The 21632-nt window shown below is 44.9% G+C and overlaps 2 protein-coding genes and 1 long non-coding RNA gene across 3 annotated transcripts; all 3 read left to right on the plus strand.

The window, feature by feature from the left end:
- The first annotated feature begins 784 nt into the window (after nucleotides 1–784).
- On the plus strand, nucleotides 785–8170 carry LOC139960568 (uncharacterized). Its single transcript, XR_011790570.1, has 4 exons — nucleotides 785–941; nucleotides 2401–2540; nucleotides 5194–5325; nucleotides 7948–8170. It is a non-coding gene; the product is annotated as an uncharacterized lncRNA (long non-coding RNA).
- Nucleotides 8171–9555: 1385 nt separating this feature from the next.
- LOC139960578 (uncharacterized) lies at nucleotides 9556–12527 on the plus strand. The gene is made up of 2 exons (XM_071959031.1): nucleotides 9556–9804; nucleotides 10260–12527. Exon 2 carries the CDS (start codon nucleotides 10261–10263, stop codon nucleotides 12379–12381), a length of 2121 nt encoding a protein of 706 aa, XP_071815132.1. The 5' UTR covers nucleotides 9556–9804; nucleotide 10260; the 3' UTR covers nucleotides 12382–12527.
- A 5081-nt stretch (nucleotides 12528–17608) lies between these two features.
- LOC139960576 (uncharacterized) lies at nucleotides 17609–20588 on the plus strand. The gene is made up of 2 exons (XM_071959030.1): nucleotides 17609–17865; nucleotides 18321–20588. The coding sequence occupies exon 2, from the start codon at nucleotides 18322–18324 to the stop codon at nucleotides 20440–20442; it is 2121 nt and encodes a 706-aa protein (XP_071815131.1). The 5' UTR covers nucleotides 17609–17865; nucleotide 18321; the 3' UTR covers nucleotides 20443–20588.
- Nucleotides 20589–21632: the final 1044 nt, after the last annotated feature.

A 21632-nucleotide genomic window follows, 5' to 3' on the forward strand; every position in this document is an offset into this window, starting at 1 on the left:
ATCTAAAAATATGACATTTGAACCAATTCTAGGAAAAATTTACAAGCCAAGTGAAATATGAGGTAATTGGGATGGTTCATGCTGTATTTTGTTATATCATGAAAATCATGGGTGCTGTATGGCAAAATCCTAACTCATTTTCTGAGATAAAGAGGTGAAAATTTTGAGATAAAAATGTCAATTCATTATGATAACTTATGAAGTCAGTTGTTTAGAATGAAAAGACAAAAGTTTGATACCAAAGCCAAAGGTTTGAGACAGTAAGATAGTGAACTAAAAAAGCCAATCCCCAGACAAGAAGTCACAATTTTGACTTTGTAAATTTCATTTTTGGCTAAGAACACTCAAATTGTGAGGTTAAAAGGTCAACATTTTATGACAAAATTTCAAAAGTTGAGAATTTTTCAATTAAGCCACTGCATTGCTAAAAAGATTAATTCAAAATTATGTAAAGTTATGTTTGGGCATGTGAGGATCCAAGATTTTTTTCTTGTCAGCACACAAAAACATTGTGTAACAGGAACATACCAATAAGCCTGGTTGAAAAATTGACACAAGTGTGGCAGTCAGAAATTGCTACTGCCACACTTCAATTCTACAACTATCATCATGGGTTGACCATCTAAATGTTTCATCAATGGAGCACTTACAAACTTACAACAAGTGTCAATTCATGTTCATAGACATGTTAAATTTCCTTCCTATACCAATTTCTATGCACTGAAGTAGGAAGAATGACGTCATACGACATCGACTGAAGCCACTCATCAAACTGGTGGCGCTTTGCTTGTACGGCAAGCAGAGCAAGAAAGCACCAGCGCGAAGTACAAACACTATGCCTTTGACATAACTAAAGTGATAAAGTTTACATAAATCACTCCAAATGGTGATATCGTTGCCGCATTTCGCCAAAAATGTGGCAGTGGACTGCAGCTTCACAGGTAATTCTTAAGAAGCGATAGCAGAAGCATTTACATAGGAATATAATTACTTTAGTGTCGTCTGCCCATCTCTAGTGAGTAGTGCTGTATTGTTATTCACTGGACCTTGGAAAGTTGGATGTAGGCCTAGGCTAGTTAGCCTACTGTAGGCCCCTAGGCCTAGACCAGCTATATGGCTGTCCTTTTGGATGCGAAATGACTTAAGCCTAATGACAGCAATTATCACCACCTCATTTTACTTAAAACTTTATCCCTAACGATAGATCCACATGCCAGAATAACTGAAGATGACATTTACATAGCCTACCTTGCCCTTGGTATACTGAAGAGTAAGATTCTAACGTAGGTTCGCCTAGGTCATAACGAAGCCTGCAATATTTCAGTCTATTAATATATCTACTAGAATTGTACAAATATTCAAACACATTCTCCATTTGCAACATATTCCCAACAATGTACAAGTAAGTGTGGCAAAAGGGTATAGGGCCTAAGCAATAAAGCAGGCTAAAGGCCTAGCCAGTAATCTGAGTCTTGAGGTAGGCTAGGCCAAAGCCTATAGCCAGGTATGTTCTGGATAGTAACTTTAATTACAGGCAATTTGCATAAATTTACTCAACTATGATTTAAAGGCCTAATGATATTCACTTACCATGTTTGGACAAAGCTATGTAGGCAATACAACACACTCAAGCCACTACTCGTGAATCGTGATAACATCTCATCTATTGATGACAATATGTGACTGAATGTAGATATGCATCAAACTGTTTGCACTCTCACTTCATAAGGTGGGATCTGTTATCCTGCATAATCTACTACCCACTTTGCAACATTAACATTTAACTGAAAGCTGCATGCACAGACTAATATGGAAATATTACACAAAAGTAGGTGTGTGGAAAGGGGGAGGGGAGTGGGGTGGAAGGTGGAGGGAGGGTTGCTTCTACACTGCATTTTCCTGGGACAACTATGACACTATCTGAGTGGAGCACTAAAATAATACAAGCAAGAAAATGTTGCCATATGCTTCTCTGATACCGGAAATGACACTTTACAGACATTAAAAGTTGCATAAAGCACTCCACTTGCTCATAAGAGGCGAGAAAATGTTTCAAAGTTGGTTCTTATAAGTCAGGAGTATAGTACTTACGACTCTGATCTGGTCACCATAACATGTCTCTCTTGTGAAAAGTACACCTACTCTTTCGGAAAAATGGGTAAAATCAAATTCCGTTTTCAAAGTCGAATGGACAATGTATGTATGACGACTTATAAATGATCTGGCTCTTTGCCTCACTTTTCTCAAGGCTTCACGGCTTCAACACAAGATTACTTTAATTATGTCCCATTGAGATACTTTTCTTGACTCACAGGCAAATTGTTTATACAATCTTTCATACAGAATCTCATATAATCTTTGATACAGCAATCTTTTTTATTCTCGTGTATTCTCCTATAGGCAAATATGGAGAATAGATGTGCAATACAGTGTGTCAGTTGTGGGAAGCATGTCCTCTACCTTGCACACCATGTAGCCAGGCAACACCAGGTGAAGGAGAAAGGCCAAAGATTGCGGCTTAAGTACTAGTTAGGACAAATGTAAGTAGCAAATGTTTGTGTAAAGTATCATATTCACACAATGTAATCCCCTACCAAAAGGGTTACTTCGCTGCGCAGTCGCTGCGACTTCGCTGCGAAGGAATTCCTTCGCTACAATACTTCGCAGTACTTCACTTTTACTGTGACTTTGCCGGAACTTCGCGGCAAGGAAAGTTAATTCGCAGGAAAGGCCTTCTTGTTGCAACCAGTCGCAGCTACTTCGCGGCAAGGAAAATTATTTCGCAGGAAAGGCCCTCTAGTTGCAACCAGTCGCAGCTACTTCGCGGCAAGGAAAGTTACTTTGCAGGAATGGTCTTCTTGTTGCAACCAGTCGCGGCTACTTTGCATCAAGGAATAATCACTTTACAGAAAAGTACCATTCCTGCAACTAGTTGTGGGAACTCAAGTTATTACTGCATGATCATGATTCATGGGCAGGTTTCCCTTCTCCAATTAGCTGTATTTACTACACAGCAAGAAAGCTTTCACAGTGCAGCATAATGAAGCTCACAGTGCAGCGGTTCTGCAGTTAACTTATCTTCACAACAAGGAGAAACTTACATACAATCTTACAGACTCAAACTCTACACAAACCAAACAGATATCATACAATTTTAAGGATTTCTTTTTATTGGTTTCAATTAAAGAGCCATCATCTTTTAACTTTTCATGTAGGAATAGAAAATATGTGGTACCACTGAACAAACTGTAATGGTTACAACATGAGGAGAGGCACATTAGAGATTATGATTCCTGTACTTCAAGTAGGTTACTGTAACATCAAGGCTTATAGATCAGCAATTAAAAAATTACTGATCTTTTAATTTCTCTTAATTCGTACAGGAAACCCACAAATAACACTAAGCAATGCAAATTATTAAATCTTTAGAATCTTAAAAGTAATCTCAAAACTGTGAGAACATAACTCAGGAAGATTCTTATTCATAATTCTACCAAACTTCACTGTAGATTCTGTTAATCAATTAATAGGTTTCAGTTAATAGGTTTAAAATGTTAATCAGGTTCTTAAAATTTGGAATGAGAAACAATCCATACTTCCCTTAAATCTATGCTGAATTTTATCTACAAAACCAGGATGCTGAAACAAGTTTTGAATTTGAGGCTCTAGTGTTACATTGAGGAATTTGTTCTTCTCAAAGTCAATTGTCATCCTGCATATATTACAGTACGTTGGTCTGGCCATCTTCAACAGAGCTAAAACAGGACCCACAGTAATAATACTTTTGCACTGGTGAATCTGCCTTTTCAAAATAGTTCTTAAACTTATAAAGACTACCAAGGGCAGAGTGAGTTTCCATACAATGGAGACTAATTAGTGCTAGCATATCAGACAGCTGGACATCAGTGATGGAATGTTGCAAATGTGAGTATCAGGAGAAGACTTGTTTCTACTGTCATCCAATGTCCTCTATAGATGTATGATGAACCACTCCTGGACTCTGTCTCTGACTCTTCATCATCTTCCAAAGGTGAAGCATCACAGGTATCATCGGGCTCATCCAACGTATCCTCCCACTTATCAGAAATGTGACCATCTTGGTCAAGAGTTGCCTGCCAGTTTGTAGAGTTCATTAGTTCACTTACTTCCGTTGCTAAAGGTATATATGATAGGTGGATAATTGTTGTGGTACTTTCATCAGTGCACTGATAATCATTAATCTGGCTGCAAGCTCTCTACAAAGGATGATTAGCCACCTAACAACTTTAGATTGAGGTGGATTTAAAGAATGAAATTGAAACATAAATTCAGTTAAATATTGACAAGTGACTTTTATGATATCATTCAAGAAGTAGCCTATAGGCCTGAGAATTTTGGTTCAACTGAAACAGCAGTTGTTAGTGTTAGTGACAGAAAATGCCATTGAGCCCATGTGACATTGCTAAAAGTGCGTTAATGACCAAAGCAAAGACAAGATATTTGGTGATCCTGTGAGGAAGGTAGGAAGGAATGTGGGTGTTTTAGCATTGTAGGTGTAATGTTAGATCTGGAATATTTGGGTAAAAAGAATGAGTAGAGATTTAATCATGGTTGCTAAGATGTCATCAAAATAGCTTTTTTAAGTGACACATAACCAGGAAATACACTGGGAAGAGAAAAACCAACAAGGGTTTACTTTAGAATTAATCACTTAATTAAAGAGGAGTTCATAATGCCTTCCAACAAACGGAAGGGAAATTAAATGTATTTTCTTGGTGAAAGAAAAACCGAAGGCCTTCATAAATAATTTAAGTTTAGACCATCCTAACCATGGAAAAGAAACACTTTAGATTGCATAAAGGATTTAAGTTTCGACCATCTTAACCATTTCCATGGAAGTGTAACAGTGAGATTATAGTGACCCAATGTCAAAGGTCATTTGAAATTGTTGAACCACACAGCTAGCTCCACCCTCTGTGCAATGACACCATACACAAATATTCAGGATATCATCAATAAATGATTAAAGTGACTCTTTGAAGTATCTTCTTATTTTGCCGAATCTTTCACGATGTAGAAGGGATTTAGCAAACCCACAAACAATGTAGATGGATTTATTTTTTTATTTTTCACCTAACTTCTTGACTTTGATGGTGGTGTAAGTAAATGTTGAAAATTCATTTTGTTTTTGCTTATTTTCTGTCTCCATTTCAGATTGTCTGCATTGAGTGAACAACTAAATACACTACAAGATTACATTAGCCAGAAAGAAAACGATTTACGGATCTTAGACAAGGAGATAAGACACATACCTCCAGAATCAAACACAGAAACTGCTGTCTTGGAGTAAGTTATTTTACACAGGAATTTTGTAGTAGATAAGCACTTTTTTTAGCATTTTTTTCCAGTCTTGTGGATATTAGACAAAAACTCGAAGGAGATCTGTCAGACTTAATTTGTTAACATATATCACAGTTATAGTTTTCTGTTATTGATTTACAAAAGAGGAAAATTTGCCAAGAGTTCTCATCAATCATTCCAAAAGTAACTTTCCTGAATCTATGGGAGAGTAACATATGACATGCAGTTAAAAAAGTTTTTTAAATATTGCAACAACAAAAAATAATCAAATTTGAATAAAAAAAATAAAAAATAAAAAATATATATCTATTAAAAAAATAATAAAAATTATAAAAAAAAAAAATAAATAAAATTAAAAATAAAAAATTTGAATTTGAATTTTCCTCCTTTACGTGAATGTAAACTAGTCACGCCAGTAAACTGCACAGCTATAGCATTTACAATTCAAAATTAGCTGAAGTCAACATGAGAAAGTTTGTTTGATACATGTAACTCTTAACAATTTTATTTTCTTTCTGTGACTTTTTTTTATAATGAAATTATTCTTAAAGCAGTGTAACAGTTAGTTACAAGGGTTAATTAAGGTATTGTATCTTTTTCTTTCTTCTTCGATTAATTAATTAATTTTTTAGTGGCTACTTTTGTGTTGTATTTAATGTAAGTTTAATTCAGGTTTGTATATTGATAGGGTAATCAACATAGTTTACCAGGTTCAGTTTGAACCTTCATGAAAAGTATTTTTAAGAAGGAAAAAAAAACAAAATATATTACAGATTTGGAAATCATAAGTCTAACATTGTTCCTAGCTAGTTCTGAAGAAGGTATGGTGGCTTTAAAGTTTTGACCGAATATTAATCCAGTTATTTGATGTACTTAATTATGCCTGTGAAAGTTGTTAATAAAGAACAACTCTTTAATAAACTTGAAAAGTGTGGGAATTAAGCGTGTATTAGCCATGTATCCATTTGGTGGTGGTATCTGGTGTTTATGCATTACAACTTATGTCATATAACTTATTAAAATATTCTCCTTAATTTTTTTGGTGGTTTTTTTTTTGGGGGGGGGGTTGTTTACCTCAGTTTGTCCTCTATGTTAAACATTTCTGACATGTCTTTGTTGTATTGAATATTTTCCATATTTGGTGGCTGTTCAAATCACTCTTGCTTTTTGTAAACTCAAGTGCATGCATAGTTGTGCGTAGTTTGTAAATGTGTTACCAAACCTCTGCAATACTCTGCAAATTATCTCTGGTTGCGTCTGTTTTGCTTCGGTTCACCTTCACTTATATTTCCTGTACTTTAAGCCATCTATGCAAATCAATGTTCTGAAGGTCATTTCACAGGCTCTTGAGGTAAACATTTTGTTACTACTAGCTTTGGTGACAGTGAAGTACATGCATGCAGTAGTTGTGCTTGTATTCAGTTTCTATAGACATTACCAAACCTCTGAAATACACTGTGATACATTTCCTGTACTAAAATCAATGTTCTGAAGGAGATGTTCCATTTTTGGTGGCCATCAAAGGTCATTTCACATGCTCTGGAGGTATAAACACTTTGTTACTACTAGCTTTGGTGACAGAGAAGTACATGCATGCAGTAGTTGTGCTTGTATTCTGTTTCTATATATATACGTTACCAAACCTCTGAAATACACTGTGAAACATTTCCTGTACTAAAATCAATGTTCTGAAGGAGATGTTCCATTTTTGGTGGCCATCAAAGGTCATTTCACAGGCTCTGGAGGTATAAACACTTTGGTCACAGTGAAGTGCATGCATGCAGTAGTTGTGCTTGTATTCTGTTTCTATATATACGTTACCAAACCTCTGAAATACACTGTGAAGTATTTCTCCTCTTTCTGTTTTGCTTTGCTTCACCTGTACTTATATTTCTGTACTTTAATCAACTTGTACAGGAGATGTTCCATATTTGGTGGTAGTTTTCCTGGGATAGCAGTGTATTAATACTACTAGTTGTGATGAAACTAAAGTGTAGGCTATTGCCTACGTATTAGGTGTAGCAGTCTTTGTATTGAAAACCTCTGGTTATTTCTTGTCACATATGCCCAATTTCTTGCTCTTGATTCAATCTTTTGTTTGTTTCTCCTGTAATTTGAATCAATTTATTCAAATACTTTTTATAAATGGATCTTCTATTGAAGGAAGTAAATAAAACAAAGAAAAAGCCACAAGGAACAGGAAAAATATTACAAAGAAACCATTGTCTTCAATCTTATGTACTACCAAAAGATTAAATGCATGACCTTTTTGATGGATTTGAAGGTTTCCCCAAGCCACTATCACAGACGAATTTAACAATTATGGTTTCTTAATGTTGATTTAATGTCATCCTTTATTCTTTCATGAGCAAACTGAACCTTGCCTTATATCCTTAATCCTTGTCCACTCATTTGTTGGGTTGAATATAACAGATGACATTTCTAGCAATATTACAGTTCCTTTTTATGGTAACATCAGATGGGCAGAAAAGCTGATCAAAAGTTGTAGGAAATACTTTTACATCAATTTTAACTGACATTTGTGGTTCTATTGGATAATGTTGATCTCTCATCTTTTGCTTTGTTGTTGTTGTTATTTTTCCGCAGCCTGCTTACAAAACAGAAAGATTACCGAGATCTCTCTCGAGAAATCTTAAACTTGAAGTGCCACGAAGCTAAAGTAGAGCAGCAATTGTCCTGCCTCCAGGAAAAGTTACAAGGAATCGACCCGGACCAACTGCCGTTAGGGATAGACTTAAAGGACCAGCAATCCCTGGGACCAATACCCCAGACTGTGAGTTTACATTACAATCTCAATATTTAATTTTCTGGAATAATTATGTAAAATAGGGTCAGATGGTAAACTAGGATTATGAAGGTAGACAAAATAATTGTTAACTTTTAAATTGTTGTGAAATATAAGGACTGGCTCAGGGGTGTACTTAACAGAGACCTGCTATTTCTGAAATTATAGTGAAATTCAAGTGCTTGAAAAAGATCCTTCTTGCCCAACAAATTCCTTTTAGGTTGTAAAGTTAGTTTAGATGATGGTACACCATTTTTTGGATAAAAACTTGGTATTTTCTGTCGAATCTTGATATTTCACTTCAACTTTACGAAGTAAATAAATTGTAGAAGCATCTCATGGATGATACTGAAAAGAAAAAAAGCCATCATGGAAACAAATTAATGTAGTAGGATTAGTGTTCAAACGATTAACCTAATCGGAATCGGTACGATTATTGCATAATCGGAACATAATCGGAATCGGTAAAAATTACGTGGAATACCAATAATGTCATACCGATTATTTAAAAAAATATGGAAGGTGAAAATATCATTATTCAAAAACATGTGGAAGTTGAAAAAATCAACTGATGTATTAGGTTTGTTCTTTAACTGCCAAATATTAAAATAAAGACACCCTCTACACGTCTTTTACAATGTTATTTCATCAAATTAGGCTGCCAGGGTCGCCGATTTTGCTTCCCTTGTGGTTAGTGACTTCATATTTCTCGGCAAAGTAAGCATGGCAGCAATACCAATTCCGCGAATTAATGAATGTGCTGGACAGGGTCGGAAATAAGCGGGGATGACGAGCGATTCGCCCTCGGAAGTGATAAACAAGCCCTCCTAAAGCACAATTATGAGTGCGAAAAAGAAAAAAAGAAATATAAGAAAATCGCCCTCGCTATATCAGGTGTCTGTGTAAAATTAATTGTGACATGCGTTTGCTTAAGCTAGGAATTGCAGTTGCAGCACGAATCGCGCAAGCAGTTCTCACATCCCGCATCAGATTTGAAGCAGTGCGGGAGGGTCGCGCACAATCACCGGAAAGTTCCTGTGGCAAATTACGGCCTCCACGAAGCAATTTCAGTACCAGCGAAAATAACCTAAAATCCCCACAAATCTCCGACCACATGGTAGCCTTACTTCACACTAAGTCCACTGCATGGAAATATAACCTTGCCATCTGATTATTTGCTCTAGTTGTGTTGCAAATAAACAATAAAAATATCCATGGAAAGTGCAATCTTCGACCACATGTTAGCCTAACAACCACACTAAGTCAATGGGAAATGTAGCTTAACCATCGGTTTGTAAAAAAAAAAAAAAAAAATGCGTAGCTTAGTTTACAACTTTCAATTTGCTGGAAATCGGCATTTGTTTGGAAGGAACTGTATGATTTACTTCGCTCCTCGCTTACCTGTCTCCTCACAACCTTAGCACCTCATTCTACCGTGCCTATAAAGTCCTGGTAAATAAATAACACTGTGCGCCCTCTATGACCGGACCCCCCTTCCGGTCCCTCCCCCTTTTTCATTCTACCATTCCAAGTGCCTACACGCATATTTTTCTTGTGGATAGTTTCCTTGGAAAATTGTCTTGGTTTTCTTCGACGATCGCCGGAAGTTTTTTAGCTTCGGATCTTTAGAAGTTTGACAGTCCTTTCCTGACCGATAAGTATCCTTTTTGTCAAAAAGGGAGGGTTTTGGGGACTGTTTTTGTAGTGCGTTTCCTCCTCGGGTTGGTTTGCGGCGGGGTTAGCAGTTCCGCGAGACTGCCTAGGTTCCCGCCCTATTCCTCCCCACGCTTAGGCGTGTTGTTGTCTTTTGTGTTTTCATAGCTTGTTCACTAGCTTTCTTCCCCCCAATTAGTTTTCTCTCGTCCCCCTTTTGGGGATTCATATTGCTCACTCATATTCACTCTTTTTGTATGTATTTCTCGCTCTCTCATATTCGTTTCAGCTTGCATTTTTCTTGTTAGGCCACCTCGTAGCGTTACCTTGTTTACCGTTGCTAGGTTACGCTACGCTCCACCTAAGCCTAATTCCCTCCCTAGTTCTCCCTTCTTACGTTAAGCTTCTATTGTTGTTCACTTATCACTAAGAAGTAATCTTCCTTAATCCGGTTATTCAGTATGTCACGCAATCCATTGAAGTGCATCAACTGCTCAATGTTTCGCCCAGGCAGAGCCTGGGACGAACACGACCTTTGTCCGAAATGCAGATCCTGCACTCGACGAGACCCCTGCCTGGTGTGTATTAAGTTTACACCAGCTCAGTGGCAGGACATCGACCTGTGGCTTGAGGGCTTACGTAGCAAGCTCCAGGGAAGGCTGGACTCGATCCCGAGCGCAATCGGGGCTCCGGAGGTTCCAGGAGTAACGGGAGATAGAGAGGAGGAGGGAGTAGTAGAGAGAGAGGTGGAGGAGAGTGGCCAGGAGAGGGCCGAAGGAGAGAAAGAGGTAGAGAGAGAGGAAAGAGAAAGAGAAAGAGAAAGAGAAAGAATTCCCCTAACGGCCCCGGCTACGTCCGGATCAGTTACGGCCAGAGGGAAGGGCAGGAGCAAAAGCAAGGCTCCTGCCAAGAAAAGACCTCCAAAGCAGAGGCACAGCTCGGCCGGGCTGGAGACTCCGTCTCAGTCCAGGCCGCAGCTAAACAGACCCACGGAGCGCGGCCCTCCGGCCGTGGGAGGCTCGGGTCCAAAAGAGAGAGCAACCGAGGGGACGCGGAGACGGAGCCGGTCCCGTTCCAGGGAGCCGGAGAGGCGGGTTCCGACGGAGATCCCGGCCCGAGAAAGTAGGGAGAGAGAGTCCTCCCGCCGACCCAGAAGGGAGAGATCGGGGTCACATACAAGATCCCCAAGACGGAGAGAGAGGAAGAGATACTCTCCGGTCTCCGACGAGTCCTCGGACTCATCCGACGATGGATACAGAAGAGCTAAGAGGAGGCGCCGGTCCCCGAGACGGCGTCAGGAGGAGGAGCCAGCTTGGCTATCAAAACTCACCGGCCTGCTACGGCCCCTGCTGGAGCAAAGGACGTCCACGGTAGCTGACGTGGCACCAGGCCCTACTAGCCCCGTACCGACCATGGCCCCGCAACCGGCCCCGGACCCGGACGCTCTGGATTGCAGAGCGTCGGTGAATCTTTCCGGCTTGGAGGACGAAGGGGAGCCCATAGATCCAGATCCTCTCGACTACGATCCTATGGAGGACAGCTTTGGCCATAATTACGAACCGGAGGAGGCGCCCGTGACAGGAGGAGCCCTCCCACAGGAGCTAATAACACGGGCGGCAGACATATTCAGACGACACCTGGGGTTCAAGGAACCCGAGACGCAACCGCAGAAGGCGGGCCGGGTATCAAAATTGACGGCGACCGGCGAGGCGTCATATAAGCCCAAGACTACCATACCAGTAGACGCAACCTGTTATGACAGATTTGAGGCCATTGCCAACAAGACCAAGTGGACGGCCTTCCCGGCCAGGGCAGATAGAGTGGTCAGGGTACCTGACGAGGCCTGGAGGGATCTATTTAAATGTCCAACCATCCCCCAGGAGGCCAAGGAGAGATTAAAAGCCGAACAAGGGGCCTCATCCACACACGTGTTCAAGACCCCGGCCCAGAGGAAGCTAGAAGAGCTTTTGGTAGAGGTGGACATGGCAGCCCGTTCGGGCATGAAGTTCGCATCGGTACTAATGCTATCAGCCGAAGTCCTCATGCGACACCACCAACAACTCCCTGAGGACAGCAGCCAAGTATCCAGGGACGAAGCGGGCCAGCTCCTCCTGCTGCTGGGCCCCCTTGTCAGGCTCGCGTACGATCAATTTGCAAGGATCGCTACCAGGTCCGTAAAGGCCCGTAGACAAAGCATCGTCTCCGCCATCCATTGGCCATCGACGGAGGCTAAGGACAGAATGCTGGAGCTACCAATCCTCGGGGAAGACCTTTTTGCGGGCTGCTTCCAAAAGAAACTGCAGGAAGAGGTGGCCCGAAGAGAGACTCTGGCCAAATCAGAATTCCGACCCCCACCTACTCAGAGAACCAGACCCTTCCGCCCGAGGGAGAGCAGAGCACCTAGGGGAACGAGAGCAGCACCCGCCAAATCTATGAGCAGAGGAGCTCTCAGAGGCAGAAGCCGGGGGGCAGCCTTCCGTCCGACCCGTCCCTGGGCCCCCAGAGGAGGCAGAGGCTCGACGTCGACCAGACGGGACAGTGACCGCTCCTCCACTCGACCAGCGTTCGCCGCCCAGCCCTAGGGGTGCCCACCTCACCGCGGCCATTCCGCCGGTGGGGGGGAGACTAACAAACTTCTCCCAGCAATGGGAATTTATTGGCGGGGACAAGTGGGTGTTGGACACAGTCAGACACGGGTACAAAATAGAATTCTCCTCCAGCCCGCCTTTCGGGGGCGGAGGAAGGCAGACACTCACACCCACGGACCCCGTCAAACGCTTAGCTCTAGAAGGGGAAATTCTGGCCCTGCTGGCCAAGCAGGCAATTACAAGAGTTCCGGAAGAGACGGGACCACTCTTCCGGTCCTCCTTCTTTCTGACCAAAAAACGGGACGGCACCTGGCGTCCCATTCTAAACCTAAAACCCCTGAACACAAAACACATCAGACCAAAACACTTCCGTATGGAGACCTTAAACTTAATATTACCCCTACTCAGAAAGGGCATGTGGGCGGCGACCGTAGACTTATGGGACGCCTACCTGCACATCTTGATACACAGAGAACACCGACGATTCCTAGCGTTCCGGTACGCAGAACAAGACTACCAGTTCCGGGCGCTCCCATTCGGCCTAGCCACGGCTCCCAGAGCCTTCACGAGAGTCGCGGGAGCAGTAGTCGCCTATCTCAGAAAAAGAGGAGTCACCCTCTACGTATATCTAGACGACTGGTTGGTAGTAGGGAACAGCCTATCGGAAGCAACCAACAACGTCCACAAAACGCTCCAGACCCTTCAAGAACTGGGCTGGATCGTGAACCAGAAGAAATCACGGCTATCGCCTTCCCAGACGATCCAGTTCCTCGGGGCCATACTGGACTTCACCACCGGGGTAGCCCGACCCTCAGAAGAAAGAGTCGCGGCGGTCAAGGCGACCACACAACAGATCTTGGCACACGGGGGTCACCAACGGGGACATGGCTCCGGGCCCTGGGACTCATGGCCAGCCTCGTCGATATAGTGAGACTGTGCAGGCTACACATGCGACCCCTGCAACTGCACCTCCTGAGGTCCGCAGACCCTACAGACCCAGACAAAACAACGCTCATCTACAGGTCAGAGGAGGTCACCCAACACCTTCGATGGTGGCTCGACCCAAACAACTGGAGTTCAGGGGTACCCTTTGCGATACAGCTACCAATGACATCGATAACGACGGACGCGTCACTGTCCGGATGGGGAGCTCATTGGAGCAATCGCACAGCATGGGGGACGTGGTCCCAAACAGAAAGATCTCTCCACATCCTGGAGATGATGGCGGTCAAAAGAGCCCTGGAAACTTTCAACGACCACGTACAGGGAACGATAACCACAATCTTCACGGACAACACGACAGTGGTGGCCTACATCAATCGACAGGGGGGCACCCACTCAGAGAGACTGTGCCGACTCGCGTGGGAGGTGATAACAGCGGCCGAGGACTCCGGCACGATCTTACGGGCTTCCCACATCGCGGGCAAGCTCAACGTGATGGCGGACGCCTTATCCAGGGGGCATATAGACCCCAACGAATGGTCTCTGGAACACGAGACTTGCGACAGAATCTTTTCGATCTTCGGCAGGCCCACGATAGACCTGTTCGCAACACACAAGAACAACAAACTCCAGACCTTCTGTTCCAGACGATTCCACCCCCTGGCCTACCACACGGATGCAATGTCCCTCTCTTGGGACCACATGGATGCGTATATCTTCCCGCCGCTGTGTATGATCAGACAGGTCCTCAGGAAAATTCGGAACTCCAAGGGCAGGTTCACACTAATAGCCCCGTTCTGGCCTCGCAGACCCTGGTTCGCCGAGATCCCTCAGCTCCTCATGGACGTCCCAGTGAGTCTACCGGACAAGCCCCACCTACTGTCCCAGAGACAGGGAACTCTCTCCCACCCAGACATCAAGGGGTTACAATTAGTTGCCTGGAGGCTGTCCGGTCTTCCCTACGACAGAGAGGCTTTTCAGAAGCAGCTGCCGCGATGGCAGCCGACGCTAGAAGGGGAACGACCGCAGCGACTTACGATTCCCGTCTGCGGAAGTTCGACCAATGGTGCCGACCGAGACAGATACTGCTGCCTGATGCCTCTGTGACACAGATAGCCGAGTTCCTCCTCTCACTCTTTGGAGAAGGCAAACAAGTCTCCACTATCAGGAATTACAGGTCGGCCATCGCTGCCATCCACCAGGGCTTCCCAGATGGCTCCACACTGGGCAATAACCCGTACATTGCACAACTCATCAAAGGCATGGCGAATCGTCGCCCACAGATCAGACGGTTGGCCCCCTCCTGGGGACTCTCAGCAGTGTTACATGCCCTGGCAGGACCACCATACGAACCAATGGCTAACACCTCCCTGGCTGCCCTCACAAAAAAGACACTCTTCCTCGTCGCAGTTGCGTCAGCAAGAAGGAGGAGTTGCCTCCACGCCCTATCCACCAAGCAGAATCACATCAGATTTGAGGGCCACGGGGTGAGGATGGTTCCAGACCCGTCATTTATTGCAAAGAACCAGACCTTGACCTTCTTGCCAGGAGACATTTTCATCCCGGAAATTAAGACCATGTCATCAGTAGCCGAGGACAAACGATGGTGTCCAGTCAGGGCACTGAAGTGGTACCTGAGCAAGACAGAGAAGTTAAGACAATCAACTTCTCTCTTCATCATACCACGACCACCCTACGCAGCGGCCTCCAAAGACACTCTATCCAGGTGGCTAGTAGAGATTATACGCCCGTTCACATCGGGGACCGCCCGACCAAGGGCTCACGACGTCAGAGGGGTCGCGGCCTCTACAGCTCTATTCGCCGGCATCCCGATAGAGGACATACTCAAAGCAGCAGCGTGGAGAACTCCAACTACGTTCGTCGCCTGCTACTTGACCAACACTTTACACGCCGAAGCGGCATTTGGTAGCGCGGTGATGCTTTGCTTCACCTGTACTTATATTTCTGTACTTTAATCAACTTGTACAGGAGATGTTCCATATTTGGTGGTAGTTTTCCTGGGATAGCAGTGTATTAATACTACTAGTTGTGATGAAACTAAAGTGTAGGCTATTGCCTACGTATTAGGTGTAGCAGTCTTTGTATTGAAAACCTCTGGTTATTTCTTGTCACATATGCCCAATTTCTTGCTCTTGATTCAATCTTTTGTTTGTTTCTCCTGTAATTTGAATCAATTTATTCAAATACTTTTTATAAATGGATCTTCTATTGAAGGAAGTAAATAAAACAAAGAAAAAGCCACAAGGAACAGGAAAAATATTACAAAGAAACCATTGTCTTCAATCTTATGTACTACCAAAAGATTAAATGCATGACCTTTTTGATGGATTTGAAGGTTTCCCCAAGCCACTATCACAGACGAATTTAACAATTATGGTTTCTTAATGTTGATTTAATGTCATCCTTTATTCTTTCATGAGCAAACTGAACCTTGCCTTATATCCTTAATCCTTGTCCACTCATTTGTTGGGTTGAATATAACAGATGACATTTCTAGCAATATTACAGTTCCTTTTTATGGTAACATCAGATGGGCAGAAAAGCTGATCAAAAGTTGTAGGAAATACTTTTACATCAATTTTAACTGACATTTGTGGTTCTATTGGATAATGTTGATCTCTCATCTTTTGCTTTGTTGTTGTTGTTATTTTTCCGCAGCCTGCTTACAAAACAGAAAGATTACCGAGATCTCTCTCGAGAAATCTTAAACTTGAAGTGCCACGAAGCTAAAGTAGAGCAGCAATTGTCCTGCCTCCAGGAAAAGTTACAAGGAATCGACCCGGACCAACTGCCGTTAGGGATAGACTTAAAGGACCAGCAATCCCTGGGACCAATACCCCAGACTGTGAGTTTACATTACAATCTCAATATTTAATTTTCTGGAATAATTATGTAAAATAGGGTCAGATGGTAAACTAGGATTATGAAGGTAGACAAAATAATTGTTAACTTTTAAATTGTTGTGAAATATAAGGACTGGCTCAGGGGTGTACTTAACAGAGACCTGCTATTTCTGAAATTATAGTGAAATTCAAGTGCTTGAAAAAGATCCTTCTTGCCCAACAAATTCCTTTTAGGTTGTAAAGTTAGTTTAGATGATGGTACACCATTTTTTGGATAAAAACTTGGTATTTTCTGTCGAATCTTGATATTTCACTTCAACTTTACGAAGTAAATAAATTGTAGAAGCATCTCATGGATGATACTGAAAAGAAAAAAAGCCATCATGGAAACAAATTAATGTAGTAGGATTAGTGTTCAAACGATTAACCTAATCGGAATCGGTACGATTATTGCATAATCGGAACATAATCGGAATCGGTAAAAATTACGTGGAATACCAATAATGTCATACCGATTATTTAAAAAAATATGGAAGGTGAAAATATCATTATTCAAAAACATGTGGAAGTTGAAAAAATCAACTGATGTATTAGGTTTGTTCTTTAACTGCCAAATATTAAAATAAAGACACCCTCTACACGTCTTTTACAATGTTATTTCATCAAATTAGGCTGCCAGGGTCGCCGATTTTGCTTCCCTTGTGGTTAGTGACTTCATATTTCTCGGCAAAGTAAGCATGGCAGCAATACCAATTCCGCGAATTAATGAATGTGCTGGACAGGGTCGGAAATAAGCGGGGATGACGAGCGATTCGCCCTCGGAAGTGATAAACAAGCCCTCCTAAAGCACAATTATGAGTGCGAAAAAGAAAAAAAGAAATATAAGAAAATCGCCCTCGCTATATCAGGTGTCTGTGTAAAATTAATTGTGACATGCGTTTGCTTAAGCTAGGAATTGCAGTTGCAGCACGAATCGCGCAAGCAGTTCTCACATCCCGCATCAGATTTGAAGCAGTGCGGGAGGGTCGCGCACAATCACCGGAAAGTTCCTGTGGCAAATTACGGCCTCCACGAAGCAATTTCAGTACCAGCGAAAATAACCTAAAATCCCCACAAATCTCCGACCACATGGTAGCCTTACTTCACACTAAGTCCACTGCATGGAAATATAACCTTGCCATCTGATTATTTGCTCTAGTTGTGTCGCAAATAAAAAATAAAAATATCCATGGAAAGTGCAATCTTCGACCACATGTTAGCCTAACAACCACACTAAGTCAATGGGAAATGTAGCTTAACCATCGGTTTGTAAAAAAAAAAAAAAAAAATGCGTAGCTTAGTTTACAACTTTCAATTTGCTGGAAATCGGCATTTGTTTGGAAGGAACTGTATGATTTACTTCGCTCCTCGCTTACCTGTCTCCTCACAACCTTAGCACCTCATTCTACCGTGCCTATAAAGTCCTGGTAAATAAATAACACTGTGCGCCCTCTATGACCGGACCCCCCTTCCGGTCCCTCCCCCTTTTTCATTCTACCATTCCAAGTGCCTACACGCATATTTTTCTTGTGGATAGTTTCCTTGGAAAATTGTCTTGGTTTTCTTCGACGATCGCCGGAAGTTTTTTAGCTTCGGATCTTTAGAAGTTTGACAGTCCTTTCCTGACCGATAAGTATCCTTTTTGTCAAAAAGGGAGGGTTTTGGGGACTGTTTTTGTAGTGCGTTTCCTCCTCGGGTTGGTTTGCGGCGGGGTTAGCAGTTCCGCGAGACTGCCTAGGTTCCCGCCCTATTCCTCCCCACGCTTAGGCGTGTTGTTGTCTTTTGTGTTTTCATAGCTTGTTCACTAGCTTTCTTCCCCCCAATTAGTTTTCTCTCGTCCCCCTTTTGGGGATTCATATTGCTCACTCATATTCACTCTTTTTGTATGTATTTCTCGCTCTCTCATATTCGTTTCAGCTTGCATTTTTCTTGTTAGGCCACCTCGTAGCGTTACCTTGTTTACCGTTGCTAGGTTACGCTACGCTCCACCTAAGCCTAATTCCCTCCCTAGTTCTCCCTTCTTACGTTAAGCTTCTATTGTTGTTCACTTATCACTAAGAAGTAATCTTCCTTAATCCGGTTATTCAGTATGTCACGCAATCCATTGAAGTGCATCAACTGCTCAATGTTTCGCCCAGGCAGAGCCTGGGACGAACACGACCTTTGTCCGAAATGCAGATCCTGCACTCGACGAGACCCCTGCCTGGTGTGTATTAAGTTTACACCAGCTCAGTGGCAGGACATCGACCTGTGGCTTGAGGGCTTACGTAGCAAGCTCCAGGGAAGGCTGGACTCGATCCCGAGCGCAATCGGGGCTCCGGAGGTTCCAGGAGTAACGGGAGATAGAGAGGAGGAGGGAGTAGTAGAGAGAGAGGTGGAGGAGAGTGGCCAGGAGAGGGCCGAAGGAGAGAAAGAGGTAGAGAGAGAGGAAAGAGAAAGAGAAAGAGAAAGAGAAAGAATTCCCCTAACGGCCCCGGCTACGTCCGGATCAGTTACGGCCAGAGGGAAGGGCAGGAGCAAAAGCAAGGCTCCTGCCAAGAAAAGACCTCCAAAGCAGAGGCACAGCTCGGCCGGGCTGGAGACTCCGTCTCAGTCCAGGCCGCAGCTAAACAGACCCACGGAGCGCGGCCCTCCGGCCGTGGGAGGCTCGGGTCCAAAAGAGAGAGCAACCGAGGGGACGCGGAGACGGAGCCGGTCCCGTTCCAGGGAGCCGGAGAGGCGGGTTCCGACGGAGATCCCGGCCCGAGAAAGTAGGGAGAGAGAGTCCTCCCGCCGACCCAGAAGGGAGAGATCGGGGTCACATACAAGATCCCCAAGACGGAGAGAGAGGAAGAGATACTCTCCGGTCTCCGACGAGTCCTCGGACTCATCCGACGATGGATACAGAAGAGCTAAGAGGAGGCGCCGGTCCCCGAGACGGCGTCAGGAGGAGGAGCCAGCTTGGCTATCAAAACTCACCGGCCTGCTACGGCCCCTGCTGGAGCAAAGGACGTCCACGGTAGCTGACGTGGCACCAGGCCCTACTAGCCCCGTACCGACCATGGCCCCGCAACCGGCCCCGGACCCGGACGCTCTGGATTGCAGAGCGTCGGTGAATCTTTCCGGCTTGGAGGACGAAGGGGAGCCCATAGATCCAGATCCTCTCGACTACGATCCTATGGAGGACAGCTTTGGCCATAATTACGAACCGGAGGAGGCGCCCGTGACAGGAGGAGCCCTCCCACAGGAGCTAATAACACGGGCGGCAGACATATTCAGACGACACCTGGGGTTCAAGGAACCCGAGACGCAACCGCAGAAGGCGGGCCGGGTATCAAAATTGACGGCGACCGGCGAGGCGTCATATAAGCCCAAGACTACCATACCAGTAGACGCAACCTGTTATGACAGATTTGAGGCCATTGCCAACAAGACCAAGTGGACGGCCTTCCCGGCCAGGGCAGATAGAGTGGTCAGGGTACCTGACGAGGCCTGGAGGGATCTATTTAAATGTCCAACCATCCCCCAGGAGGCCAAGGAGAGATTAAAAGCCGAACAAGGGGCCTCATCCACACACGTGTTCAAGACCCCGGCCCAGAGGAAGCTAGAAGAGCTTTTGGTAGAGGTGGACATGGCAGCCCGTTCGGGCATGAAGTTCGCATCGGTACTAATGCTATCAGCCGAAGTCCTCATGCGACACCACCAACAACTCCCTGAGGACAGCAGCCAAGTATCCAGGGACGAAGCGGGCCAGCTCCTCCTGCTGCTGGGCCCCCTTGTCAGGCTCGCGTACGATCAATTTGCAAGGATCGCTACCAGGTCCGTAAAGGCCCGTAGACAAAGCATCGTCTCCGCCATCCATTGGCCATCGACGGAGGCTAAGGACAGAATGCTGGAGCTACCAATCCTCGGGGAAGACCTTTTTGCGGGCTGCTTCCAAAAGAAACTGCAGGAAGAGGTGGCCCGAAGAGAGACTCTGGCCAAATCAGAATTCCGACCCCCACCTACTCAGAGAACCAGACCCTTCCGCCCGAGGGAGAGCAGAGCACCTAGGGGAACGAGAGCAGCACCCGCCAAATCTATGAGCAGAGGAGCTCTCAGAGGCAGAAGCCGGGGGGCAGCCTTCCGTCCGACCCGTCCCTGGGCCCCCAGAGGAGGCAGAGGCTCGACGTCGACCAGACGGGACAGTGACCGCTCCTCCACTCGACCAGCGTTCGCCGCCCAGCCCTAGGGGTGCCCACCTCACCGCGGCCATTCCGCCGGTGGGGGGGAGACTAACAAACTTCTCCCAGCAATGGGAATTTATTGGCGGGGACAAGTGGGTGTTGGACACAGTCAGACACGGGTACAAAATAGAATTCTCCTCCAGCCCGCCTTTCGGGGGCGGAGGAAGGCAGACACTCACACCCACGGACCCCGTCAAACGCTTAGCTCTAGAAGGGGAAATTCTGGCCCTGCTGGCCAAGCAGGCAATTACAAGAGTTCCGGAAGAGACGGGACCACTCTTCCGGTCCTCCTTCTTTCTGACCAAAAAACGGGACGGCACCTGGCGTCCCATTCTAAACCTAAAACCCCTGAACACAAAACACATCAGACCAAAACACTTCCGTATGGAGACCTTAAACTTAATATTACCCCTACTCAGAAAGGGCATGTGGGCGGCGACCGTAGACTTATGGGACGCCTACCTGCACATCTTGATACACAGAGAACACCGACGATTCCTAGCGTTCCGGTACGCAGAACAAGACTACCAGTTCCGGGCGCTCCCATTCGGCCTAGCCACGGCTCCCAGAGCCTTCACGAGAGTCGCGGGAGCAGTAGTCGCCTATCTCAGAAAAAGAGGAGTCACCCTCTACGTATATCTAGACGACTGGTTGGTAGTAGGGAACAGCCTATCGGAAGCAACCAACAACGTCCACAAAACGCTCCAGACCCTTCAAGAACTGGGCTGGATCGTGAACCAGAAGAAATCACGGCTATCGCCTTCCCAGACGATCCAGTTCCTCGGGGCCATACTGGACTTCACCACCGGGGTAGCCCGACCCTCAGAAGAAAGAGTCGCGGCGGTCAAGGCGACCACACAACAGATCTTGGCACACGGGGGTCACCAACGGGGACATGGCTCCGGGCCCTGGGACTCATGGCCAGCCTCGTCGATATAGTGAGACTGTGCAGGCTACACATGCGACCCCTGCAACTGCACCTCCTGAGGTCCGCAGACCCTACAGACCCAGACAAAACAACGCTCATCTACAGGTCAGAGGAGGTCACCCAACACCTTCGATGGTGGCTCGACCCAAACAACTGGAGTTCAGGGGTACCCTTTGCGATACAGCTACCAATGACATCGATAACGACGGACGCGTCACTGTCCGGATGGGGAGCTCATTGGAGCAATCGCACAGCATGGGGGACGTG

This window comes from Apostichopus japonicus, chromosome 19 (genome assembly GCF_037975245.1).
Source record: "Apostichopus japonicus isolate 1M-3 chromosome 19, ASM3797524v1, whole genome shotgun sequence".
Taxonomy (NCBI): Eukaryota; Metazoa; Echinodermata; class Holothuroidea; order Aspidochirotida; family Stichopodidae; genus Apostichopus; species Apostichopus japonicus.